The 26,715-nt window shown below is 63.5% G+C and overlaps 2 protein-coding genes across 4 annotated transcripts in view; one reads left to right on the top strand and one right to left on the bottom strand.

Annotated features, from left to right (window-relative positions):
* LOC307102313 (rho GTPase-activating protein 8-like) overlaps positions 1-17,575 on the top strand; it is a 33,663-nt gene extending 16,088 nt beyond the window's left edge. The window contains exons 7-14 of one of the 2 annotated variants that reach the window (XM_079775825.1): positions 1,251-1,349; positions 2,339-2,449; positions 8,971-9,044; positions 13,659-13,736; positions 14,419-14,547; positions 15,967-16,070; positions 16,669-17,013; positions 17,483-17,575. In XM_079775825.1, the coding sequence (XP_079631951.1) occupies positions 1,251-1,349; positions 2,339-2,449; positions 8,971-9,044; positions 13,659-13,736; positions 14,419-14,547; positions 15,967-16,070; positions 16,669-16,983 (910 nt within the window). In that variant the 3' untranslated portion in view covers positions 16,984-17,013; positions 17,483-17,575. Of the gene's footprint in view, positions 1-1,250; positions 1,350-2,338; positions 2,450-8,970; positions 9,045-13,658; positions 13,737-14,418; positions 14,548-15,966; positions 16,071-16,668; positions 17,429-17,482 lie in introns of those variants that run through there. The other variant, XM_079775824.1, reaches the window with a different exon arrangement.
* Positions 17,576-21,812: 4,237 nt separating this feature from the next.
* Positions 21,813-26,715, bottom strand: part of PHF21B (PHD finger protein 21B) — a gene marked incomplete at both ends in the record, with an annotated part of 45,793 nt that continues 40,890 nt past the window's right edge. For both annotated transcript variants that reach the window (XM_079775251.1, XM_079775252.1), the window contains 5 exons: positions 21,813-22,031; positions 23,412-23,515; positions 23,772-23,847; positions 24,362-24,520; positions 26,201-26,223. In XM_079775251.1, coding sequence (XP_079631377.1) covers positions 21,813-22,031; positions 23,412-23,515; positions 23,772-23,847; positions 24,362-24,520; positions 26,201-26,223 — 581 coding nt within the window. The remainder of the gene's footprint in view (positions 22,032-23,411; positions 23,516-23,771; positions 23,848-24,361; positions 24,521-26,200; positions 26,224-26,715) is intronic.

Here is a 26,715-nt window from a genome sequence, read left to right as displayed (position 1 = left end):
GAACTGGCGAAGAGGGTGCATCTCATGTTGTGTTCACGCACACGCACACGCACACGCACACGCAGGGGGACACGAGGAAGCCTGGGAGGCGGTGATGTGCTCGCCACCTCGGCTGTGGAGACGGTCACGGGCACGCACCCCACACTCATCCGACTGCAGGTGAACGCGGGCGGTTCCGTGTAAGGCGGTCATGCTCCAGGGGAGCCGTACACCTTGCAGCCCAGCCCTGGCTGGCGTGGCTCCGTGGTTGAGCGTCGACCCGTGAGCCAGGAGGTCACGGTTCGATTCCTGGTCAGGGCGCAGGGGACGGGTTCGATCCCCCGGCGGGGCACGTGGGAGGCAATCGATTGCTAGTTCGCACATCGATGCTTTTCTCTCTCCCCATCCGATCTAAAATCGATAAAAACACATACTGGGTGAGGATTTGTTTTTTATGTTAAAAGGAAAGGGAGTGGTCACTTGCCAGGAGCGGGTGCTGGGCGTGCGCCGCTCACAGGGTGCCCCTCCCTCCTGTCCTCGCCCACTTCGCAGCCCAGGAGACCGAGGCTCAGTGGTCACGGTGGACACGGAGTGACACGGTAGTGACTGTGGGTGGCGCTGGGTGGGCGTCACTGCCTACATCCCCCGAGCGTCTGGTCGCTTCGTACACCTGGCACTGAGAAGAGTGTGTCACTGTGATTGAAAATGAAAAGTATTTAAAAAAGGAATGGGAACCAGCGCTGGGCACGGGGTGCTGCCAGGTGGCAGTGGGCTGGGCGCCGTGGCCGCTCGGGGGGAGGAGCCGTTTCCAGAGGCTGAGCCCTGTGTCCCCAGGGCCACTGCGTCCTGGAGAGAAACCAGAGAGCACTCGGACGTGGTCCCTGCCCTCACGGGACCGAGTGGGAAGCCACCACTGACCGGGCAGCCGCGGGCCCTCAGCCCGCTCCGGCCACCCTTCCTGTGCCCTCGCTCCCACGCCATTCCGCCCCCACGCAGGTTCCCGGCAGATCCAAACGAGGCCGGTTCTTGTTGTCACGCAGAGGAGCCTCCCCCGTGTCTGGTGCATCCGTGACCCTATAAAAGCGAGACGCCCGCAGCCGGGCGCCCCGGCCTCTGCGCCCGCACTAGGTGGTGTCGGCAGCGACACTGTCAGTGGAACAGGCTGGGTCGCCCAGCCCGCGCCTTCTCCTCCCCTCCCCTCCCCTCCCCTCCCGTCCCCGCAGCCCTGCGGCAGCCCAGTTGTCTCCCATCTCCTTCTCCTGCACTTGCAGTCACAAGTTTGGGAAAAAGGTCACCTACTTCAACTCCCTGAGCGAGCTCCGCGAGCACCTCCAGTGCGACCAGCTGGCCGTGCCCCCGGAAGTCGTGCGGTGAGTCGCACCCCATCCCGAGCGATCTCGGTCCCGTCCCCTCTGGTGTCTGGCGCAGAGGCGGGCAGGCAGGGTGTGGGGACGCCGTGGGGACCGGAATGCTCTCAGGACGTCCAGGGCCTGGAGATCCACAGGTTCGTGGCGCCTGCTGAAAGCCCGTTGGTGTGTCTGCTGCTGTGTTGTACGCGCAGCGAGCGACCCCCCTCCCAGTCTCCTGTGGGGAGGGCCAGAGGGAGCCCAGGAAGGAGCGGCCCTCACCCCACAGCCAGCACAGGGCGGGCCCAGTCAGCCGATGCTTCTGACCCTGCCTGGGCGCCCTCTGACCCTGCCGGTGCCCTCTGACCCTCCCTGGCGCCCTCTGACCCTCCCTGGTGCCCTCTGCCCTTTGCACCTCCCTCTCTGGGGGCTCCTCTGAAGGAGCAGGGCCCTCCAAGCTGCATGCAGGGAGGCCAGCGGCCCGGCACGGGGGAGAGGCCGGGCTCCCTCTGGTACCAGGTCCGTGCCAGGAGCGGGTGGGGCAGTGCAGGGAGCGTGCCTGGGGGCTGTCGGAGCACGGAACCAGCTGGGGGGGGGGCGGGGGGGGGCATCGCAGGGCTCCCGGGAGGAGGTGGCCCCTGGAGGCGTGTCACAGGGACAGTGGCCGAGGCGTTTCCCGCTGAGGGGCTGTCCCCGCGCAGACACACGGGGGGACACAGTGGCCAGGGGCTGGCAGGGAGACTGGGCAGTTGATGGGGTCGGACCTCCCTCCCTGCGTCTGTGTGACCCCCTGCGGCCATGGGTGTGTGCGTGGGTGTGTGCGTGGGTGTGGGGGTGTGTGTGGCGGGGGGTGTGGATGTGGGGGTGTGTGTGTGTGTGTGGGGGGGGGGGTGGGCGTGTGTAGGGGTGTGTGTGGGTGGGTGTGTGTGGGGGGCGTGTGTGTGTGTGTGTGTGCACGTGCACAGCTCAAAGCGTGAGCTGCGGGGTGAGAGCCGGGCCTCTCTGTGCTGCAGGTACGACGAGAAGCTCCGGAGCCTGCACACGGGCCGGCCACTCGCTCCCGCCAAGACGCCGCCGCCGCGGCCCCCGCTGCCCACCCAGCAGTTTGGCGTCAGCCTGCAGTAGTGAGTGAGCCGGGCGGCCTGTTCTCGCTTCCTCCGCGGGACCCTGGGGCGTCCCTGAGTGCGGGACCCTGGGACTCCCTGAGTGTGCGGGACCCTGGGACTCCCTGAGTGTGCGGGACCCTGGGGCGTCCTGAGTGTGCGGGACCCTGGGGCGTCCTGAGTGTGCGGGACCCTGGGACTCCCTGAGTGTGTGGGACCCTGGGATGCCCCCGAGTGTGGGACCCTGGGGTGCCCCTGAGTGTGCGGGACCCTGGGGCGCCCCTGAGTGTGCGGGACCCTGGGGCGCCCCTGAGTGTGCGGGACCCTGGGGCGCCTCTGTGTGCGGGCAGGTTGTCCCCAGACCTTTGCCTCCGGTTGCCAAGCTTAGCCCTGGAGGAAGAGTGACGTGTGACTGAGCCGAGTGCCCGCCGCCGTGTGTGTGTGTGTGTGTGTGTGTGTGTGTGTGTGTGTGTGTGCGCGCGCGGGTGCGCAGGGGACCCAGCAGCAGGCAGAGGACCAGGGCCCAGGGTCCTCCCCAGCTTTCATCCCCGCTGCGCACCAGGCAGCTCTGGCCCAGCCCCAGGCCACACCCAGGACACTTCCCTCCACCTTGTAAAGGATTCTGGGCCGCCCATTCGGGCCCACTTCTACTCTCTCTAAGACTCGGCAGAGGCACCTCCTCCAGGAAGCCTTCCCTGATGCTCTAGACTGCACGCAGGGCCCTCCTTGACGGCAGCCTGATCGGAGCAGGCTGCGTGGGGGGTCTCTCTGGCTGTTTCCCGGGTTTGGCTTGAGCTCTCTGTCCATCCTCCTACCCTCTGGTTTGAGCCACGGGCCTGGCACGGAGGCACCTGATGAGGGAAGGCAAAGGGGCGGTCTTATCCTGCCGCGGGGGTGGCTGGGCCTGATCTGTGGGACACACAGGAAGCAGAGGCGGGGGAGGGGTCCCGGAGCGGTTTGCTCAGCTCCACCTCCGTGAGTTGTTTCCTGTTGGAAACTCATGTGCGATGGGTTCTCCGGCATAAGAACCTGTTCAGTCCCTCGCCCGACCTTGAAACACTTTGAAAGGTCGAGACATGAGAAGGCTCTGGGCGGGGCTGGAGGATGCTCACTGCCACCTCACCCTTGTCACTGGTGCTTCCGAGGCCTCTGGGTGGGGACCCCTCATGGTCCTCTCTCCCACGCTCTGGGGCGAGGGGGCGGCAGACATGGCCCTGGGGACTCCTCCTCTCTTCTTGGCCTGGAGTGAAGGAGGGCAGAGAGGAGGGTGTGGCGGGCGGAACAGTGACTCCCCCCCCCGCCCGCCCAGACGTCCACGTTTCGGTCGAGGGAACCTGTGAATATGTCGCCTTACGTGGCCAAAGGGCCTGTGAGTGTGATTGGCTGAGGGTCTTGGGGTGGGGGTGATCCTGGATTGTCGGGTGGCCCAGTGTCACCACAAGGGTCCTTACAAGAGGGAGGAGGAGGAGGGAGAGGAGATGTGAGGACAAAGCAGGAAGCAGAGGCTGGGACCTTGCAGGACCTCGAGCCGAGGACGCAGGCGCGCCCAGAGGTGGAAGAGGCCGGAACGGGTGCTCCCTCGGGACCCCCAGGAGGAGCCCCCGCTGCCCATTTTAGACTTGAGCCTCCGGAAGAGCGGGATCCTACATTGTGTTGTTCTGAAGCGCAGGTTTATGGCGTTAGTGACAGCAGCAGGGGGAGCGGGTGGGGAGGGGTACAGGCCGTGGGAGGCAGGCTGTACGGGGAGGGGCTGTGCAGGGACCTCGCCCCAAGCCAGGCAGGTGGGCCCGGGAGCCGGCTGAGAGCTGGCAGGGAGGGCCGGGGGTGCGGCAGGGAGGGGTGGCGCCTGCGGGCAGTGAGGAGGTAGGAGTGGGCGGCTCGGTGTGTCACCGCCGTTAAAGATGGACCATCGTTTTCCAGAACTTTCTGTGATGCTAGACATGGTCTGCACGGTCCACGTGAGGCTGCCGAGCCCTCGAGATGGGGCAGCTGCACTGAGGCACCGAGTTTCTAACTTTACTTACAAGTGTAGCTCCTGGCCGCTGAGGCTCCCCCCAGCCTCCCCGGCAGGCACCAGGGGTTCCCTCAGCGAGGCACTGGGTAAGCCCTTACCGAGTCGGTGTGTTCCACATGGCGTCCTCCCCTGAAGGTAGTGGGAACAAATGCACCAGACGGCACCTCCTGTTCTTTTCATTTTTCTTCTTTCTAGTTTTATTTTTTTAAATATTTTTAAATGGATCTTAGAGAGGAAGGGAGAGGGAGAGAGATGGAAGCATCGATGAGAGAGAAACATCCACCAGCTGCCTCCTGCCTGCCCCCACAGGGATGGAGCTTGCAACCCAGGCATGTGCCATGACTGGGCATCAAACCAGCAACCTTTAGGTGCACGAGTTGATGCTCACCCACTGAGCCACACCGGCCAGGGCACCCTTTTCTTTTTTTAAATATTGTAAGAAAGTGCTGGTGTGGCCCCCTCTTGTGAATGGGGGTGACCTCACACTCACAAAGGCCCCCCAGGATGGCAGGGTGGGGAACGCACCTGCAGTGACCGTGGACCCCTCTGGGGGGCGCTGGTGAGAACTCGGCTCAGAGGAGGGTCCCCAGGATGCGCAGGCAGCGGGCTGGGGAGTTTCAAGCCGCCTGGGACCCCCGGCCTGTTTCCGGCCGTCCCGAGGGCCTGCTGTGCCGCCGTGTCCTGATCCGGGGTCCTCGGTGGCTGTGGCCGAGGCCACGGGCCTTTCCGTCGTCAGCCCTACCCCGGACGACCAGCTGCTCCTTTTGGGTTCGCTCCTTTGTTGCTCAGAACCACTTCTGTCTCGTGTTGTCGCATAAAACTTTAAAAATGTAAAACCAGAAGCACGCCCACCTCATGGGCTTCAGAAGCCATCCGCCCGAGCCCGTGTGGCTCAGTGGACAGAGCGTCAGCTTGTGGACTGAAGGGTCCCGGGTTCGATTCCGGTCGAGGGCACGTGCTCGGGTTGTAGGCTCCACCCCCAGTGTGGGGCGCGCCCGACCGATGATTCTCTCTCATCATTGATGCTTCTATCTCTCCCTCCCTCTCCCTTCCTCTCCGAAGTCAATAAAAATACATGCTTTAAAAAGGCCGTCCGCCCGAGTGTGGGGACACTCACGCTTTGTGGGTCCCTCTGCTCTGAAGCCCACCAGGGCCCAGTGGTCTTGGGTTTGAGCAGGTGCCTCTCAGAACGTGTTGACACGGCATTTGAGCTCCAGATCGAAGGCCCTTATAAAAGCCGGGGTGCATTCCGATAAACGGGTGGGGAACCTTTTTATTTTTTAAATATAGTTTTTTATTGATTTCAGAGAAGAAGGGAGAGAGAAAGATAGAAACATCCATGATGGTTGCCTCCTGCACACCCCCCACTGGGGATCGAGCCCGCAGCCTGGGCCTGTGCCCTTGACCGGAATTGAACCCGGGACCCTTCAGTCCGCAGGCTGACGCTCTATCCACTGAGCCAAACCAGCCAGAGCAAAGGTGGGGAGCCTTTTCTGCCAGGGGCCATGGATATTGAGGACATCACTTGCAGGCCACACAAAATTATCAACTGAAACACTGGCCTGCGATATTTGATCAAACACTTAATTAACTCACCCCGAGTGCCTCGCTGGGCCAGACCACATGATTTCGCCGGCCTTGTGCGGCCCGCCGGCCGGACGTTCCCCACCCCTGCAGCAGGACCAGTTCACTGTGGAATTCCGCTCCTCGTACCTTGCGCGGGTCACTCTGAGCAGGAATCCGTGCGATTGGCTCTTCAAATTAATATTTCATGCCGCTTCATTGCAAACACTGTAATAAAATGGCAATGAACATATTAAGTAAAGCACCGAATATGTAATTTGCTTGGACTATGAGTGAATAAACTTCATTAAAATTCATAACCAAATCCTATTCACAAATGCTAACTTGCTGAGTTAGTTCCACAGCCCACAGCAGAGAGCCATCACCTCAGAACCGGCTAATTGAGTTCGTATATCACGGGGCAGTCGTCGCGGGCTCGCTGTGCCTGAAGGGGGAGCACGGGAACGCACATGTGTGTTCAGTAGAGCCCGATGTGGGCCACTGGGAAGAGAGAGGGGCCTCCTGGGGGTGGGGGAGGGGAGGCCACGGCCCAGCTCGGGCACTTTCTAGCTTTGGTAAGTCGAGCTGGCAACGCCAGTTTCTTTCTCTGTAACTGATTGAACCCCCCACCCCCCACCCTCCAGGGCCACGGGGGCTTAGCAACAGGGCGTCAGACTATACGAGCCAGTTCCTGCTACCCAGCACTTAGCCTGCTCCTCTTCCTCCTCCATGTCCCCTCCTCCAGGAAGCCTTCCCTGATGACTCCACTTGTTGAACAGACTATTTTTCTCCCCTTGGCCAGCCCCTGGCCCGTGTGGCTCAGTTGGTTGGAGCATCATCCCGTGCACTGAAGGGTTATGGGTTCAATTCCCGGTCAGGGCACATACACAGGTTGTGGGTTTCATCCCCATCTGGGGCGCACAGGAGGCAACCAATCGATGTTTCTCTCTCACATCGATGTTTCTCTGTCTCTCAAATTTTTTTAAAAAGCATATCCTTGGGTGAGGATTAAAAAAGCAAACAACAGAAAACGAATCGGCCGTAAACGTGAGGGTGTATTTCTGGACTCAGTCCCGCCCTGTTGCTCTGGGTGCCGGTGCCGTACTAGCCTTATCGCTGAAGCGTTTAGGGAGTTTGAACGTCGGAAGTGCGAGTGTTCCACTTTGTTCTTTTTCGGGCTCGTTCTGGCTATTCTGGGTCCCTCGAGTTTCCGTGTTAATTTTAGCATCTGCTTGTCGGTCTGCCGCGCAGGCGCTGGGCTCTCAGGGGGCTGGTGCTGCCTCCGGGTCAGTCGGGGGTTTTGCCGTCTTAGCGATATTGCGTCTGAGTCCGTGAGCACAGGAGGGCTTCCCGTTGATTTGGACCCTTTCCAAACGTCCAGGGGTGTTCTGTGGTTTTCGCTGCTCCTGTTCCGCACTGTTTGGCTAGTGACCGACGGTGAGGGATTCGGGGGTGCTCTGTTCATTGGCGAGCGGCCCGCGTGGCTCCTGGGGCCTCTGCTTCTCTCCCAGAGCGGAAGGCCTCGCTGCGCGGGACCCACTTCTCAAGGGAAGACGGGGAGGGGGCCTGCGGGCCAGGGGACACTGGTCTTTGGTCTCCTGCCCCAGGTGGCTGGGCAGAGAGCGTACGACGCCCTCTGGGGAGGCTGCAGGGGGGGAACAGGCCTCCTCACGCTCTGGCTCAGGTCACGTGCCATGAGAGTTTTGGGGACTGGTCTCGCCGATGAAGCAAACCTGTTTCTCTGCCCATTTGCCTCCCAAAGAGGGGGGCAGCTGAGCAGAGGCGAGTCGCAGCATTCCAGGGCCTGGGCCACCTCCCAGCACCCCCACTGCACCACCTCAGAGCACAAGCCTGGGGCTGCTCAGGGACAGGGGCCCGGGAGTCTGGTTTGACTTGAACCCTAGGCTGTGTGAGTCCAGAGAGAACAGTTAGCCTCTCAGAGTCTGCTCTGTCCTCTATGAAAATGAGGCCCTGTGATGAAGCCCGTGGGCTTAGTAGCGTGCCAGGCGCACAGTAGGTCCTCACCACGGCTTGGTGCTTTCTGGGAGGTTCATGGGCGCTGCCCCAGTCTGGTGGCACCCAGGCCCTCCCGGCAGCTTATGGCCGAGACCCTCACCGATTGTGATGCGAGCTGCACCATCCATCCCGTCTCAGAAGTTGGGAGGGGATGTGTCTGTGTCCGTGTGTGTGTGTGTGTGTGTGTGTGTGTGTGTGTGTGTCCATGTCTGTGTCTGGGTCTGTGTGTGTGTCTGTGTCCGTGTGTGTGTGTGTGTGTGTCCGTGTCCATGTCTATGTCTGGGTCTGGGTCTGTGTGTGTTCATGTCTGTGTGTCTGGGTCCATGTCTCTGTGTGTGTCTGTGTCCGTGTCTCTGTGTCTGTGTACATGTGTGTGTGTGGGTCCATGTCTGTGTGTGTGTCTCTGTCTGAGAGGCCTTTCGTGTATGCTGTACATAACGTTTTAAAGTTTCTTCATGTGAGTCGGTATCAGATCAGCACAACCAGAGGCTGAGTGTGAACAGCCCTCTGAGGCCACATCTGGGGTTTCTTCGCGGAAGTTGTTTGATTGATCAGTATCCACCCAGGTCCCTGCTCCTGCCCTCAGGGCCACGTCTCCGCTCCCCGGGCCTTCTCTCTCTCTGTGCTTCCCTCCGTCTGGAATGCCCTTCCCTCTTTGGTCCTCTGAGGCTCCTACTCATCCCGCAAAACCCGACTCAGAAGTTGCCTCAGGTGAAGCCTTCGCCACCCCAGGTCTCCCCTGTGTCCTGTGCCTCTCCGGTGGGGCCCTCGGCACCGCGCTCTCGGTGTTAGTATTCCTGCCGCTCATCTGGCCACCGGAGGCCGAGGCTGCGTCTCTGGGCAGGCTCCTCGGCCCGCCTTTCCCGCCGGCGGGGTGAGGACCAGAGCCCCATCTCGATCCCCCGTCCAGCCCAGGTGACAACGGTTGCTGTCTTCTCTCTCCCCTCAGCCTCAAAGACAAAAACCAAGGCGAGCTCATCCCCCCCGTGCTGCGGTTCACAGTGACGTACCTGCGAGAGAAAGGTGCGTGGGGTGGGCTCCCGCCTGGGACGTCCCGGGGGGCCCGCTCCGGTCCTGAGCGCCCCGGCCGGGGAGTTGGGGGAGTGGGAACCCGCGCAGGGCAGGTGCCCAGGATGGGACGGCTCAGACACATGGCACCAGCTGTGGGCTCTGGACCTGGACTGTCTGGGTTTGAATCCTGGCTCCACGGTGTCCTGGCCGTGTGACCTTGGGCCTCTGTTTCCTCATCTGTCCAGTGGGTTCATAGCCGTGCCCGATGCTCAGGCTTGTGGTGGGGCCTGAGATGGCACAGGAGCCCCCCCATAGCAGGGACTCCTCGGACCCGATCGGTAAGCCTGGTGTGCAGACCCTGTTGGTGTGCTCGGGGACTTGGAGGGCTGAGCCTGTGGCTCCTCCAAGACCCCGAGGCCGGGCCCTGAGCCACAGGGAAGGTGTGTGGAGGCTGCTGTGATCCTAACAGAGGAGGAGCGGGAGGAGTGGTGGCCACCGGCAGGGGCTGGGACAGGTGCGTGTGCGTGTGCGTGTCTGTGTATGTGCGCGCGCACGCACCCCAGGAACTGTGTGTTCGATCACACCGACGGCGCTTCCACGGCCGGAGGGCCTGCGTGCCACGGAGCTGTCTCCGCTCTGACTAGACGTCATTGCTCCTGCGTTCCTTTCGGGTGCGTGTTTCAGGAGCGGACGGAAGATAGCGCGTAAAGACCAAGTCAGAAGCTGTGAAAGGGGTGTCTCTTTCTTTAATGCAGCCGCTCCTTTATTCATTAAAACAGCAAAACCCACACACGAACACAGCCACGTCGGGGCTCGGGAGCTGGTGGCTGCTGAACGTGGGAAGTGAGCACTTGCTCGTTGGCCGCCCCCGGTCCAGCGAGGTCCGGGCACTTGGTTGCCACGGTGACCGCAGCACAGGGCCCGCCGTTTGGGCTCAGGGTGGCTCGTCTCTGCGTTGTCTTCCCGCCGTAACGCTGTCACCGCGGGAACCGGGTGTCACCGCGGGGAGAGCTGGTCGGATCAGGGGCCTGACTCTCCCGCTGGAGGGCACTGCTCGGGGTCCTGCTGTGTCACAGATCGCCGAGAACGTAGGGGCTTGAGACGCACGGATGCATTATTTTTTAAAATATATTTGTACTAGAGGCCCGGTGCACGAAATTCGTGCACGGGGGGGGGGCAGCGGGGAGTGTGTCCCTCAGCCTGGCCTGCACCCTCTCCAATCTGGGACCCCTCATGGGATAACCAGCAGTTGGACATCCCTCTCACAATTCAGAACTGCTGGCTCCTAACCACTCACCTGCCTGCCTGATTGCCCCTAACTGCTTCTGCCTACCAGCCTGATTGTCCCTAACTGCTCCCCTGCTGGCTTGATTGCCCCTAACTACCTCTGCCTCGGCCCACACCTGGTACCCAGGATTCCCTCCTCCAGCTGACCACAGGCACCCAGGATCTGGGCTTCTCTCCCTCTGGTCAGCCATAGGCGCCCAGGCTGGCTGCAGCCTTAGGGGATGGTGGACAGGGGGCTTCGCCTGTGCTGCAGCTGCAAGTGCTGGCGCCCAGGACTGCAGGGTGGGCGGCTTCTTTGTCTCCCAGGCCACAGCCAGCCACAGGTGCTGGTGCCTGGGACTGCAGGGTGGGCGGATTCTCCATCTACGATGCTGTAGCCAGCTGCAGGTGCTGGCACCTGGACCACAGGGTGAGCGGCTTCTCTGTCTCCCAGGCCACAGCCAGCCGCAGGTGCTGGTGCCCAGGACCGCAGGGTGGGTGGCTTCTCTGTCTCCCAGGCCACAGCCAGCCACAGGTACTGGTGCCCAGGACCGCAGGGTGGGCGGCTTCTCCATATCCCGGGCTGCAGCCAGCCACAGGTACTGGTGCCCAGGACCGCAGGGTGGGCGGCTTCTCCATATCCCGGGCTGCAGCCAGCCTCAGGTACTGGTGCCCGGTTTCTCCATCTCTCCCAGGACGTGGGGCGGGTGGACATGGGGTGGGCAGCTTCTCCAGCTGGCTGTAGCCTGGGATCATAGGGCAAGTGGCTTCTTCATCTCCCAGATCGCATCCACCCTCAGGTACTGGCACCCGGTTTCTTGTCTCCCCCAGGACGTGGGGAGGGCGGCTTCTCCAGCTGGCTGCGGCTTGGGATCACGGGGTAGGCGGCTTCTTCGTCTCCCAGGTCGCAGCCAGCCTCAGGCGCTGAGGCCAGGTTTCTCAGTCTCCCCCAGGAGGTGGGGCAGGCGGACCTGAGGTTTCTGCTGCTGGCTGCAGCCTGGGATCACAGGGCAGGCGGCTTCTTCATCTCCCGGGCTGCAGCCAGCCTCAGGCACTGGCACCTGGTTTCTTGTCTCCCCCAGGACGTGGGGTGAACCGCTTCTCCAGCTGGCTGAGGCCTGAGATCACGGGGCAGGCAGCTTCTTGGTCTCCGTGGCTGCAGCCAGCCTCAGGTACTGGAGCCCAGTTTCTCCGTCTCCCCAGGACGTTGGGCAGGCGGACCTGAGGCTTCTGAGGCTGGCTGCAGCCTGGGATCATGGGGCAGGTGGCTTCTTGGTCTCCCGGCCGCACCCAGCCTCAGGCGCAGGGCCTGGTTTCTCCGTCTTCCCAGGACGTGGGGCAGGTGGATGTGAGGCAGGCGGACCTAAGGCTTCTGAGGCTGGCTGAGGCCTGGGATCACGGGGCAGGTGGCTGCTTGGTCTCCGTGGCTGCAGCCAGTCTCAGGCGCTGGAGCCCAGTTTCTCCGTCTCCCCAGGACGTTGGGCAGGCGGACCTGAGGCTTCTGAGGCTGGCTGCAGCCTGGGATCATGGGGCAGGCGGCTTCTTGGTCTCTGTGGCTGCAGCCAGCCTCAGGCGCTGGCGCCTGACTTCTCCAACTCCCAGAGACCTGGAGAGGCTGGGGGGCGGGGCTGCCGCCATGTTTTCAGTTTAACTGCATACTCACTCAGATTGAATGGTGGGCGTGGCTGGGGCGTGGCTGGTGGGCGTGGCTTGTGAGTGTAGCGGAGTGATGATTTGCATACTACTCTATTATTAGATAGATTGATTTCAGAGAGGAGGGGAGAGGGAGAGGGAGAGGGAGAGAGAAACATCAATGATGAGAGAGAACCACTGACCGGCTGCCTCCTGCACGCCCCCCACTGGAGGTCGAGCCCACAACCCGGGCATGTGCCCTTGACCAGAATCGAACTCGGGACCCTTCAGTCCGCGGGCCCACGCTCTATCCACTGAGCCACACCAGCCAGGGCTTGAAGGTATTCTTTTATCTCACAGTGTCTGTAGGTCAGACGTCCAGGCACACGGGGCCAGTCCTTGCTCGGGGTCTCACAAAGCTAAATCCCAGGTGTGGACCCTGCTGCCTTCCGCTGGGCTCTGGGGAAGCGTCCGCCTCCACACGCATTCAGATCGCAGCCGGATGCGGCTCTTTGCGATGGTTCTCCCGAGATGCCCGCCTCCTTGCTGGCTGCCCGCCACGGGCCTCTTCCCGTCCCTTCCCTTGCTGGGGGGCCCCTCCCCCGGTGGAGACCTTGCCACGCGTTGCATCCCTGCCCCCGGGCCCCACATTCCTTTTGCCGGGAGGAACCTGGTCCCTTTTAAAAGCCCGCCTGATGAGGCCAGGCCCACCCCAGGTAGTCTCCCTTTCAAGGTCAGCGGCCTTGGACCTCAGTTCCAGCTGCAGTCCCGGCACGGCAGCACTGTGGTTCGTGTTTGAGGACTTGGGTGCAGGAATCAGGGGGCGTCTGAGAGTTCTGCCTCTTACAGTCACTCAGCCCACCCCCCACCCCCCCGGCCGGAGGGAATAGCGGTCGCGAGGACCTTGGGGCCGGCTGGAGAGAGGGGTTCGAGTAGCAGTGGGGGAGGGGGACAGGGCGAGGGCGAGGGCGGCCGTGGCCAGACCGGCTGGGTCCGTGGTAACGATGCGTGGGAAGCTCTCCTGGCTGACGAGGACCGGGGAGGGCGCCCACAGGCGCTGGTCAGAGTTGGGCATCCATGTTGAACCTCTCACTCAACTTCAGAATGGAGGCAGCTTGGCTGTGGGGGGCGGCGGGGAGGGCATGGGGGTCTCATCCATGTGATCCTAAGTGGGAGTCACCACCCACCTGGGCAATAGAGTCCTTAATATGTGGCTCATGTGTTGGGCGACCGGAGTCTTATGTTTTATTTAATTTTAATTAAACGTGAATTTAAGTCACGTGCAGCGAGTGGCTGGGTGCTGGCCCGCTCCGCACTGGACACTCGTGGGAAGAAAGGGAAGCAGCACGCGGAGGCCCGGGCGCCCGGCACATGCCACGCGTGTTCCCGTGTCCCTTCGGCAGCCCCGGAGGCAGGGCCCGAGGCCTCACCCTGCAGCGCGGCCGCCGAGCTCAGAGGCTGGGCTGGGCCGTGCTTCAGGCCGAGCCGCACCGGCCCGGCCCGTCTGACCTTCGTGCCCGGCCTTCCTGGTCTCCTTCCTGGGCACGCGGGCGGGGACTCGGTGGGGACATGGCAAACCTGGAGTTGGGAGGAAGGAATGGAGGCGGGAGTGGATGGTGGGGAGAACCAGTCTGGTTGGGGGCCCCGGCAGCCGCAGGCGGCGGCGCCGGGCAGGGAGTCGGGCCCGGTGAGCGGGACCTGGGGTGCAGGAGGCTGTCCCGCACGCAGGGCTCCGCACCGAGGGCCTGTTCCGGAGGTCGGCCAGCGTCCAGACCGTCCGCGAGATCCAGCGGCTCTACAACCAAGGTGAGGCGGCTTCCGGGACCCCTCGGCCTGGGCCTCCCGCCCTCCAGGGCCTCAGCCCCGACACCCACGGCCACGGAGCTGTCCCCCGCCCCCAGACAGCCCGGGCCGGGGCCGCTGCCCGGGGAGACCTTGGCCGGCCTCCCGCAGACGGCCACCCGACGCCGTCCGGCCTGGGGGTTGCTCCCCGCGCCCGGTTGGTTTGCGGGCAGGGACGGGTCTGCGGAGGCTCCCTCAGCTGCCGCACGACATTGGGGGAGCGGTGAGCTCGCTTACGGGGAGGTCCCCTCTGCTCCGCGCACCCCGTCATTTCCACGGTCACGCGTTCGTTCAGTAAGCGACGGGGCCGGAGTTGGGCGCTTCGGGCCGGCCCTGCTCAGCCCTGTGCCGGGCACTGGGGACGGTGAGAGCCCGGGCCCCGACCACACAGCAGCCCCATCCCAGGCGGACCAGGCCACACAGCAGAGACCTCGATAACGCCCCAGCCTCGGCCAGGCGCCCTGCAGAAGCAGAGGAGGGGGTGACAGCACCCCCATTTCCAGAGGACAGAGCCGTCCCCCAGACATGTCGCCCCAGCGTCAGGCTCTCGCCCTCGGAGGTTTAGAGCCACTTGGCATCAGAGCCCGGCTGGACGCAGGGATCCCCAGCCCAGAGTCAGGGCTCAGACGTGACGCCCCGTGTCCAGGGAAGCCCGTGAACTTCGATGACTACGGGGACGTCCACATCCCCGCCGCCATCCTGAAGACCTTCCTGCGGGAGCTGCCCCAGCCGCTGCTGACCTTCACGGCCTACGAGCAGGTCCTCGGCATCACCAGTAGGTACCGCCCCGGGGGCCAGCTGAGGGCCAGGAGCGGAGCTGCCCCCCTGGGCCCCTGCAGCCTCAGCCGGGCCCCCGTGTCCATGGGGCGGGGCTTGCCCGGTGCAGCTGGCTGAGCGGCGGGTGGCACGGCGAGCCCGGCATGGTTCCGGGCACACAGTAGGTGCTCCATGCCCGTGGCTTGTGACAGTCCGCGGGCGGGTCCGTGCTGCTGGCCTGGGTGGGCTCTCTCCAAAGGGCCGCAGTGCGAGCTGGAGGTGGGCCTGCTCCGGGACACCCCCCCCCCCCGCCCCGGGGCCATCGTCCCTAGAATGACGGGGTGCGGCTGGAGAGCTGAGGTCCAGCACAGGGTGAGCTCCGGCTCGCTGGTCCCATGGAAATGCTCGTGTCACAGGCGCTCTGGTCCATGTAAATCGTCCACAATGGCTGGTTTCCAGGAGAGAAGAGAGCGATCACGGGGGGGGGGGGGGGGGGGGGTAGGGGGGGTGTCCTGCAGCCGCAGCTGTTTCCTGCCTCCTCCCAGTACAGCGCAGTGTTGGTGGTAACCCTGCCCAGGGCATGGCGGAGGGTCAGCAGGCCGAGGACTGGGGTGTGCGAGTGCAAGTGTGTGTGTGAGAGAGAGAGAGAGAGAAAGCATGTAAGGGAGTGTGAGTGTGTTTGCATGAGTGTGTGTGTGTGTGTGTGTGTGTGTGCAAGTGCATGTGAGTATCTATGAGTGTGTGTGTGTAAGGGAGTGTGTGTGTGTGTGTGTGTAAGGCAGTGTGTGGGAGAATGTGTGTATGCATGTGCGTGCCTGTGTGAGGGTGTACATGTGTACGTGTTTGTGAGTGTGTGTGTGCGTGTGTGTGTGCGTGTGTGTGTTCGCTTCTGCAGCAGGAGTCTGGGGAATGCTTGCTGATGGGGAGTTTTGAGCTGAAGCTTACAGAGCTCAGTGGGATGCAGTTAAGAGGGAACGGGGTCTCAGAGCCTGGGACAGCTCCATCCCGCCCCGTGGGTGTGGGTCCTGATCACTGAGAATCCTGGGCAGGTTACGTTGGCCTCAAGCAGGGTCAGCCGCCTTTTCTGTAAAGGGCCAGATGGTAAACATCTCGGGCTTTGGGGGGCAAAGCAGCCCTAGACATAGCATGTAAATGAACGGGTGTGGCTGTGCCAATAAAGCTTTATTGATAAAAGTCTGCCATTGGGCCCCCAGGCCCTCGGGCTGCAGTTTGCCCACACCCGGCCTGACTTCCCATGTGTCAAGTGAGTGGTTTTCTGGGAGGCAGTAGCCAGGCGCTCAAGGGACGGAGCTGGAGGAGAGGGTTTGCTGAGAACAGCCGCTCGGCCGGGAGTAGGAGCTCCAGGCCATCAGCGGGGCACTGTCCCTACACCTGAGCCTCCCCTCGGGGGACTCAGGAGGACCCCGTGCCGTGGCAGGTGTGGAGAGCAGCCTGCGGGTGACCCGCTGCCGCCAGATCCTGCAGGGCCTGCCGGACCACAACTACGCGGTCCTCGACTACCTCATGGGCTTCCTGCACGAGGTGAGCCGCGCAGGGCTGCCGGCAAGGCCTGGCCCTCCGTGTCCGCGCCGCAGACCGGGTCTGGGGTCGCCCCCCCTCGGCCTTGGAACGCCACCCCCTGGCTCCAGAGGACTTCATCCAAGGCCTGGGGGCAGTGACTCCACTGAGCAGCCCTGCGCGCTGGGCCAGGGCCGCCATGCCCGCCCTGCCTCTCCTGCACTGCTGCCCCCGGTCATCGCCCTTGGCCTTCCTTCTTGGGACCTCTGCTCCCACGTCGTCTCCTGACCGGAGGGGGGCGTGGGGGAGGGAGCCTGAGGGAGGGGCTGTGTCCCAGGCCGCCTGGCTGGGCGAAGCCAGGGTCCCTGCCATGCCCGCTGTGCCAGAGGCCCCACCTCTGGGGTAGAAGAGGAGTCGGGGGGAGGCTGAGGGGTCCCAGGGGAGACTGTAGAAGGTCAGAGCCGGAGGGTCCCTCGGCATCAAGGCCGAGCCCTTCTGCTTACAGATGGGGAAACTGAGGCCCGGAGCAGGGAGGTGGAAGCGCAAGGTCACAGCCCTGGGTCCCAGCCCGGTGCTGTTCACTGCACGGGACCCACGCCCCCCCCCCCCCCCCCCCCGGCAGGTGTCCCGGGAGAGCATCTTCAACAAGATGAACAGCTCCAACCTGGCCTGCGTCTTCGGCCTCAATTTGATCTGGCCATCCCAGGGGGCGGCCTCGCTGGGCGCCCTGGTGCCCCTGAACCTGTTCACCGAGCTGCTGATCGAGTACCACGGGAAGGTCTTCAGCGCCCAGGACGCCCGCGGGGAGCCGGGCACCGGCCCGGCCGGGGCAGGGGAGCCGGGCGGCCCCTTCGCCAGAGGCCTCGCCGCGCCCACCAGGCCCCCGGCCCCCGGCAGCCGCCGGGAGACGCCGCCAGTGCTGGAAGTGTCCCGTTGACGTCTGCCCGTCTGGGCACGCGTGTGCTTGGTAAACTCACCATTAAATACCTCCCAGTGGCAATGCCGGGTCCTGGTCCCTCGGCGCGGGCCCGCGTTCCTGAGCCGTGGGCGGGGACGCGGTGATAGGTCTGTCGGAACCCTAACTCCGGGGGCCTAGCTGAGGTGGGCATTTGGTGGGTGAGGCCTTGTATCTGGCAGCGGCGGCTGCTGTAACGCTGGGTAACAAAGCAGCCCCCTGAAGCCCGCTGTGGGCCAGCTGGGCGGCGCTGGTCCGGAGGGAGCGTTAGCGGCTGCACGGGCGCGGTCCACACGGAGGCGGAGGGGCAAGCGCCTCCTCGCTCTGGCTGCTGTCACGTGCTCGCACGCCGTTGGCCCACGTCAGTGTCATGGCCACGGCCGGGATCGCAGTGGGAGGGCCCTGCAGAGTTATTTGGCAAAGGGAGCGGGGGGCTGTGGAGAATTGGGGTGGTAAAGCGGGCGGCCTGTTCTGGCCCCAGGGTCCTGGCCAGCCCGTTGCAAGGACATGGGCCCTGTTGCAGCTGCTGGAGAAACGTCGGTGAGAGAGGAGCACATCGAGGGCCGCCTCCCGCACGTGCCCTCACCAGGGCCCGGGCCGGGGAGGAGCCTGACACCGAGGTACGTGCCCTTGACCGGGAATCGAACCCAGGACCCTTCGGTCCGCCGGCCGACGCTCCATCCACTGAGCCACACCGGCCAGGGCTCTTTATTCTTTTTGTCAAACGCACCCTGGCAGCTCTGACCAACCGGCCAGGGAGCCCAGGCCAGGCCTGAGGGGGGTCCCGAAGAGGGTGTCAGTCTGAGCCCGAGGAAAGCCCCCTGGAGGCGCCGCGGGCCTCGGAGCCTGCCCCCCCCAGGGCGTCTTGTACTCACCCAGCCCAGCACCCCGGAAGCGGCCTCGGGGTCCTGTTGCAGGAAAAAGTCTGAAATAAAAATGACGCTCCCTCATGCGCTCACCACTGTGAGCCCCGGGATTAACGGCATTACATCAGGCCTCGTGGATCATGCAGGAAGGTCCACGGGCAACACGATCGTGAAATACGCGCCTCAAATGTTCTGACGCCGGGAGTGAGGGGGGGGCACGACGCTCTCCGGTGGCCGCTGTGACAATGGTCCCCCTCTGACAGGATAAGTGGGCTCGTGGCGTCGGCGTGGTGAGGCCCCGTCACCCCCCGCGGCATCGAAGCACCGTTTGCCCAGCATTTCTCCGCCAGAGGAAGTGGGCGCCGTGTTCCTGTCGGAGCCCTGCCCTCTGATGGTGACCGGGCCTTACTTGGAAGTAGGATGACTAAGTTTAAGGGCGGCCACGTGGGGGGCCCTTCTCCCTTATGCCGCGTCCTTAGGGAAAGGACAGGCACCGGGAAGCACACTGTGCAGAGGGAGGCGGAGGTGGTGGTGCGTCCAGGCCAGGGCACGCCGGAGATCGCAGGGCACACTAGGGATCACAGGGCACGCCGGAGGTCGCAGGGCACGCCGGAGGTCGCAGGGCACGCCGGAGGTCGCAGGGCACGCCGGAGGTCGCAGGGCACGCTAGGGATCACAGGGCACGCCGGAGATTACCAGCAAACGCACGGAGGGACATGGGTGAGAAGCCAGGGGAGAATCGGCTGTCTAGGCGAAGGACACCCAAGACCCCCAGGGGTGGACGGGGGGCCTGCCCCAGTCTGTCCCCGGCCTCAGAAGCCAGCCCTGCGGGCACCTGGACTGCAACCTCCCGCCTCCAGGAGAACACATGTCTGTTGCTTGAGCCGTGCGGTCTGTGGGGCCTAGTCATGGCCACACACACACACACACACACACACACGACGACAGTGTCCCAGCAGCACAGCCTTCTGGGAAGTGGAGTCCCCATCACCACGGTCCTGTGAGCAGAGGCCACAGAGAGGGTGACCGTCCAACAGCCTGCACCCTCCACCCCCGGGGGCTTCCATCCCCAAGGGCCAGGGAGCTAGGACCGGCCCTGCTCTCTGCGGCCTGGGTCCGATGGGGCTGGGAGAGGTGCTGGGGGGCGGCTGCCCCACCCCAGGGCTGTCCGCACGCGGGCACAGGACCCCCGGGGGCGGCTGGGCGGGCGAAGCTGCAGGAGGCAGATGTCCGTACACTCTGGGTCCCTTTAACGGCAGAGCTGCCCCAGGGCGGAGGAGGGGGCAGTGAGGGTGGGTCTTTGGAGAGAGTCCCCGTCCTGGTCAGGGGCTGGGGATGGCCCAGCGCCCAGGCCCCTGCCCTCGGGGTGGGAGTGAGCGGGCTGTGCTGGAACCGGGGCTGGAGGATGGGGACGAGGCGCCATCGGGCTCGCGCACCACACCGCAGGAACACGGCAGTCTTCACTCTCAACCGCAACTGCACTCGTCACCCCGCTTTGCCAGGCCAGGGGGGCTAGCAGGGGCTCCCAGGGGACCCCTGAGCCAGGGCAGAGGCAGCCCCACGGCCGGCAGCTCTGTCCCAAGATGAAAGCAGTGGAGTCCGCAGCAGAGGACCAGGCCGGAGGCGGGAGCTCAGGCAGAACGCCAGAGTGTGGGGGAGGCCGGCCGAGGCGCTCAGAGGGCAGGCCGAGGCACGGACCCGGGGCCTCCGCCGCCCAACATTCAGGCAGGAGAAGCCAGAGCCGTCACCCTGTGTGACCCTGGGCCCACCAAGGCTTGTAGCAGGCCCCTGCTGGGTGGGCTGTGCAGCCCTGTGCCTCCTCCTCCCCCGTGTATCCCTCAGACCCCGGGGCCTCCAGCGGGCAGTCACTTTGCATTGGATCCCCTGCTCTGGCCACAGCTGAAGGCACAGGGGTCGGGTCCTCTCCAAGCCTGGCTGAGCAGGGAGCCCAGGTGCAGGGGGTCTGGCTCCCCAGTTTGGCTGCTCTCTGGCTGTGGGACCTTGTGTGCCCCGCTGCCCAGGAAGCAGCCAAAGCGGGTGATGACGATCCACAGTGTGGCCAGCGCCTCCCCACGGCCCCTGGCCTGCTGGTTGTTACTGGCAACATCAATTCTGGCCCTAATAGATGCACCTGCCCCCTCCTGGGGAGGGGGTCAGCCTGTAGAGGGCGCCCGTGAGCCCCCTCCTCCCACCCTCCCTGGGTTTCGGCCTCCCCAATGCCCACCTCCCGCCCCACGTGCTCCCAGGGCCTCTGCTGACGGCTGCAAACACAAACCACAGGGCTCTGCGATCATCCATCGAGTTTAATGCGTCGTACAGACAACTACACGGGCAAAGTTACGACGAACACTGGTCTCTACCCTCACTACCCACTGGACGGGCTCCTTGGTCCAAAACACTAAGTCTCAAGACACGTCAGCAGCTACCCCTCCGGGTCCAACCTTTCCCATCCTCCCATCACGTTTTTTAAAGTTTGATCCGATCCACCCACGAAGGGAAGGAACCGAGAGAGAACCTGAAGACCTTCACGTGGCAAGCCACGCGGGAATGCATCATGGGCGTCGACAGTGACCGATATAGAAGACGGTGTCTCACAGTTCGCTTTGCTCATCAATAAAAGAATATAAAAATCTTGTTCAACCCAGTGTTGAGTGTATTAAAATAGATCTGTATCGTACAGCACAGTTTCTCCCGGGTCGTGGCAGTGACAGCAGGGGCCGCGGCAGCCTGCAGCCGGACCGGCCTCCCTGCGCCGTGGGCCTGCGCGCGTGCGTGCGTGCGGGTCTGGGGCCGTGTGCGCACACGCACGCACGCACGTGTTCAATGCAATTTGGCACCGTGTGATATGCTGGGGCTGGGAGCCCTGCGGCTCCGGGCGCTTATCTGTGTGCTGTGCTAGGTCCCTGGGGACTGGGGGAGCTGGTGGAGGTGACGAGCGGGCACAGCCCACGGGGGACGCAGGAGCCCTTTGAGAGGCCAGCACACCCTCTGCGCCCCAGGACGCACCTCCCGAGGCCGCGCCCCTCCCCGCCCACCCTCGGGTGTCTCTGGTCGGACAGCAGAGGAGGCCGCTGAGAGCAGAGGAAGACTCCGGGGAACCCCTTCACATTAAACATCTCCCAATAAAAACGCCACACAAAAACGCAGTTACTTTTTGGCATCGTGTCCGTTCTGGCAAGAAGCCAGGAGTGGAATACTTCGTCGGCTCTTGGAAGGAGGAAATAAAAGGCTTCCGCGGACGTGGAATGATCCAGCCCCAAATGGGAAACGCGCAATGGCTCCCGCGCCCAGAAACCGCGGGAGAGAAACGAGAGGGCGGCGCAGGCGAGGGCGCACAGGGACTCGGGGCGCCGGGCCGGGGGCAGTGGCCCTGGCAGGGGACACAGCAGCACCCCCTGGAACGCAGTTTCACGTCAAATGGCTGCTAACACTGACAGATGGGCCTGGGGTCTGGAAGGCACGGAGCACCCCGCCCTGGGCCTGGCCCCATGAGGGCGGGGCCTGGCGTCCTACTAGATTCACCACCCACTTCGTCCCACTACCGCACTACTCAGCTACGGCTGGTTCCCGGCCCTCCCCACCGGACACCGGTCCTGGGGGAGGGGGCACGCTGGCTCTCAGCGGGGGGCGCCCTGGCCCCCTCACACTTCTGCACGAGGGAGGTGTGGGGACAGCCGTGCTGGAGCCAGAGGCCTGGGCAGTCCCACCTCAGCAGGCCGATGGTGCGCCCCCCCCTGAATGTGAACGTGGGGGGACTCCACCCCGCCCCCGGCTGGAGAACGAGGACTCACACTCGCTCCACTGCCCTTCCTTCCTGTCTTGTTCTGTCTGGTTGTGTTTTTGTCTGAAATTCACATTGTTCATGAGTTAAGGCTGACAGAACCCCCGGTCTTGTGGGCAGGGTCCCAGTGACTGTCCGTGGGTGTGAAGACGGGGCCCTCGGGGTCAGTTGTGTCCCTGGGGGTGCTGGAGGGCAGCGTGCATGGCTGCTGCTGAGGGCTTGGTCCAGGGCCCGGCCAGCAGCGGGGCGGGGCTGGTGGTCGTCATGGTGACCTGGAGCACCTGCTCGCCCTGCATCAGTCTCAGGAGGGCCCGCAGGCGGTCCAAGGATGACTGGGTGCCCCTCTGCCGGGCCAGCAGGCTCATCTTGAGCTCCAGGCGTTTCTGTTGGGGTGGGGGGCAGAGAGAAGGGTCTCAGAATTCAACTGTGCAGGCATCCTGGGCAGCACCCCTTCACACCCCCCTCTCCCAAAGCCTCTCCCTCCCACTGCAGAGGCCTGAGAGAAACCAGGCAGAGAGCCTCACAGAAAGCAGGCAGCAGCGAAAAACGGAATTAAACAGCAGCCAGACACACAGAAGTTTGTTTTAAACTTAGGGTTACAAAGAGTGTGTTTGTGTGGGGGCGTGGGAACCTTCTGCTCACGCTGCCATGCTGCCACGCTGCCTAGCCCACCGCACCTGCTCTCCTTTCCTGGAAGGAGCTCGGAGCCAGCCCGGCCCAGCTGCGCAGCTGCACAACCTTCAGACGCCAGCCAGCTCCCTGCACTGTCTCTTGCAGGCTGTATTCTGGCCTTTTTCTAGCCTTATGTGTATCATAAAGCAAAGGACTGAGACCTCCACTCAGAGCTATTTGCTGCATAGGCCAATAGCTTAAAATCCCTGAGACTGTGCCCGAAACTCTAAGGTAGGAATAATCAGAGTATCTTCATACTACACTTAAAGAGCTTACCAGGGCGTGGCACTGTTTTTATCATCATCACCACCATCAACATCACCATCACCAGCACCATTATTACCATCATCTCCACCACCACCATCACCACAATCATCACCATCACCATCACCACCCACCATCAACATCACCATCACCAGCACCATTATTACCATCATCTCCACCACCACCATCACCACAATCATCACCAGCACCAGCACCATCATCACTACCATCAACATCACTATCACCACCATCACCATCATCACCATCATTTTCATCACCATCACCACCACCATCACCATCACCACCATCATCATCACTACCATCATCACCACCATCTCTATCACCACAATCATCACCATCATCACCACCATCTCTATCACCACAATCATCACCATCATCACCATCATCTCTATCACCACCATCATCATCACCACCATCACCATTACCATCATCTCCAACACCATCATCACCATCATCTCCATCACCACCATCACCATCACTACCTCCATCATCATCACCACCATCACCATCACATCTATCACCATCGTCCTGTCACCGCCCTACAGAGGGGGGATCACTATGTCCACTTTGCACAACAGGACACTGGCTCAGGGACAGCCAGGGCTTGCTCAGTCACAGAGCTGAGAAGGAGCAGAATCGGAGGGAGTTGCCTGATAACTGTCTGTCGAATGAGTCCCCTCTGACTCGCTGCGAGGTGCTGGCGGGCCTCTCTTCTTCTGGGCCCTCGGGAACCAGACAGCGATGCTCTGGATCTACATCTTGTGGTTCTAGGGCAGCCCCACCCCACCCCCCCGAGCCCCGCGCACCTTCACGGCCGAGGCCAGGCGCCGGTCCCGCTCCTCCAGCTGCTGGCGCCCGCTCTGCAGCTCGCTGCCTCTCTGCAGCAGCTTCTGCTTCTCCTCTTCTTTGACTGGAGAGAGGGCCGGGCCGCGCCCAGGGGGCAGGTCAGCAGTGGGAAGCCGAGGTCGGCGCCTACAGGCCACACCCTCCCGCAGGAGCCCGTGGCCCTGGCTGGACGCATGGGGACGGGGATGCCATCCCCCCACGGTTACTGCCCGCACCCAGGCCCCATCCCAGGGCCCGCTTCCCAGAGTTCCGGCCAGAACAGCCTCCGATGGGCCTGGAGGAGGGGGAGAGAGGGAGGAGGTGCGCTGCCCGAGTCCCACCTGTCTTGTGGGTGACGTAGGAGCGCACGATGGCCAGCATCCCGGTCCAGGGCACACTCTCGTCTTTCTTTAAGGCCTGCAGGGCAGAGGGGACCTGAGCAGGCAGACAGGTGGGGACCCGCCACGCCCCAAGTATGTGACCCTGGGGAGGCATGAGCACTCTGAGCTGCAGGGCCTTCCGCCGGGACCAGGGGGTGGGGCGCACGTGCGTGGGGTCTGGGTCCCAGGGGCTGCTGGGCGAGGGTAGGGTCTGCTTGTCACCAGGGCCTCAAACAGTGCCTGGCACAAGCAGGGCTGAATTCTTCCTCAACGAGAGAAAAAATAAATGAGCACTTGTCTGTTCCCATGTCCTGGGGGCCTGGGAGCGGCGGGGACAAATCTGGGACCCAGTGAGGCCCCACCATCATGCTTGAGAGGGAACTGCACCCCTCAGAGAGCTGTGACCCTGGAAAGGCACAGTGCAGGCGCCTGTTCGACAACCAGCCTCCCTCCGTCGGCACCCTCAGGGACCACCCGGGAAGCACAGGTTTGCACAGCCTGAGACGCGGTGCTGGGGACAGGCTCCCCCCAGGCGACACCAACCCCCTTACCTTCTGCTGGCACTTGGGGCACACCCACACGCCCTTGGGCGCTGTCTTGAGGGGCGGGTCCAGGCAGCCGAGGTGGTAGGCCGCCGGGCAGGAGCCGCAGGGCTGCAGGTTGGCCCCTCTCTTGCAGGCCGCGCAGTGCTCATCGCGGGCGATCTCGCTCTGGAAGAGGAGGCGGAGGGGAGTGCGGTCTCCACGCAGCTGCCACCCCGCCTGCTCGTGACCCAGCCACGCTCAGCGGCTCCGGGAGGGGAAGGAGGAGGAGCCGGACGGGACCAGGAGGGGCAGCAGGGTTCCTGGCACTTAGTAGGGTCACCGAGTGCTCACTGGGCATGGAGTGGCCCAGGGTCCCGATTCCTCCACCTGAGACGACTCCAGGTGTGGGGGCGGGGCAGGGGTCCTGTGCGAGGCTGAGGATTGCACCCGGGGTGCCTGTCCGGGCCAAAGCTCCCACCGGGGGTCCCGTGTGCGCGGTGCGCAGGGAGGGGCCGGCGCAGGTCCCGGCCTCGCAGTCCTCTTACAGCACCAGATCTAACCGGCATCTCACACCCGGTGGCTCCTGCGCGCCTCCATCTCCACGTCCGCCCTTGGCCGGTGGGAGGACTCCACAGTCAGGCACACAGAGCCCCACGGGTAGGCACCCAGGGGCGGTTAGTACCCCTTCCTCAGAAAGGTCCTCTCAGTCATCGTCAGCCTCTACTTACACACCTCCAGCCAGGGAGCTCACTACCTTTCGAGCCGAGGCTCGCTCTGAGAGTGAGGAGTCGTCATAACCACAGCCCGGTGACCTGCACAATCTGCGTGATCTCCCACCGCCCAAGAGAAACCCTCCCCGCCGCACGTTACGTCTGCTCTCTACCCACGTTAGCACCTTCCACCTTCAGACTTGGAAGGGACCAGAGGGCTCTCATCAGGGATGGCCCGTGCCACCAGGACACGGAATCCCCTGGCTGACTCTGAAGGAGGCCTCAGACCCTGCCCTCACCTCTAGTTCCAGTTCAAGGACCCAGAGAGGGTGAGCTGCTTGCCCGAGGTCACACAGCGAGCTGAGGGTGGAACCAGGACCAGCATCTGAGCTTCCTACCTCGAAACCAAGGCCCCTCCAGCACTGTGGGCTCTGCGGGGCGGGGCTCGGGCTCAAGGCACCTGCATGGGCTGGGCACGGGGCGGCTGCGAACAAACGCGCCAGGCCCACCGGCCCGGTTACGACCGTGCAGGCTCATTGGGGCAAATAGCGCAGCGTGAGCGGAGTTTACACCCTTCACCTACTGCTTCTCAGCAGCCTGATCATTACAGGCACGTAGAGACCGGAAGACTCTTAGAATTAGATCGGAAACGTATACAGAGAAACACCGAATAAATTCTGAGCCAGGCCTTCAGATGAGGTCACAGCCAGCCAATGTCCTGGGGGGCAGGGACGTGCTTGTGCATGGGGGACTGGGGACTCCCAGGATCACAGAAATGTGGGTATCTGGGCAAGACCCTGGCAGTCTTACCCTCGGGAGTGGGCAGTGATCACACAGTGAGGCCAGGCAGAGACAGGAAGAGCCCAACTGGCAGCCAGCCTGCATGACTCCCGGGTCCCCACATCCTCAGCACCGGGCAGAGGGCTCCAGCCTGAACCGCGGGCTGCCCCTGCAGCGCTGCCCGACTGCCGGGCAGGCTGGGAAGTGGACAGGGGGCAAAGCTCTGGGCACCCAGGGCAGAGCCCAAGGCCCTCTGCTCCGCCCCCGGGCAGCAGGACCCTGGGCCCTCACCCTTACCAGGGGAGATCCCACCTGGACTGGGGAAAGCATGCCCACCCCCCCACCCCACCCCCGTATGGAGACAGGGCACACATACCTTCCAGCAGGGGTCCTCATTGGCTAGCACAGGGAGGAAGGGCGGAGAACGTTAGTGGGCATCTGGGGACCACCAATCAGGACTGGAGTCCGTGAGGCCCAGTGTGGCCAGGTTCTCACCCAGGGGATGATGGGAGTATCACAGGCCCCAGTGTGGCCAGGTTCTCACCCAGGGCATGATGGGAGTATCACAGGCCCCAGTGTGGCCAGGTTCTCACCCAGGGCATGATGGGAGTATCACAGGCCCCAGTGTGGCCAGGTTCTCACCCAGGACATGATGGGAGTATCACAGGCCCCAGTGTGGCCAGGTTCTCACCCAGGACATGATGGGAGTATCACAAGCCCCAATGTGGCCAGGTTCTCACCCAGGACATGATGGGAGTATCACAGGCCCCAGTGTGGCCAGGTTCTCACCCAGGACATGATGGGAGTATCACAGGCCCCAGTGTGGCCAGGTTCTCACCCAGGACATGATGGGAGTATCACAAGCCCCAATGTGGCCAGGTTCTCACCCAG

The sequence above is a fragment of the Cnephaeus nilssonii genome, assembly GCF_951640355.1.
Source record: "Cnephaeus nilssonii genome assembly, chromosome: 6".
In the NCBI taxonomy this organism is placed as follows: domain Eukaryota; kingdom Metazoa; phylum Chordata; class Mammalia; order Chiroptera; family Vespertilionidae; genus Cnephaeus; species Cnephaeus nilssonii.
This window is presented reverse-complemented; position numbering and strand designations above follow the sequence as displayed.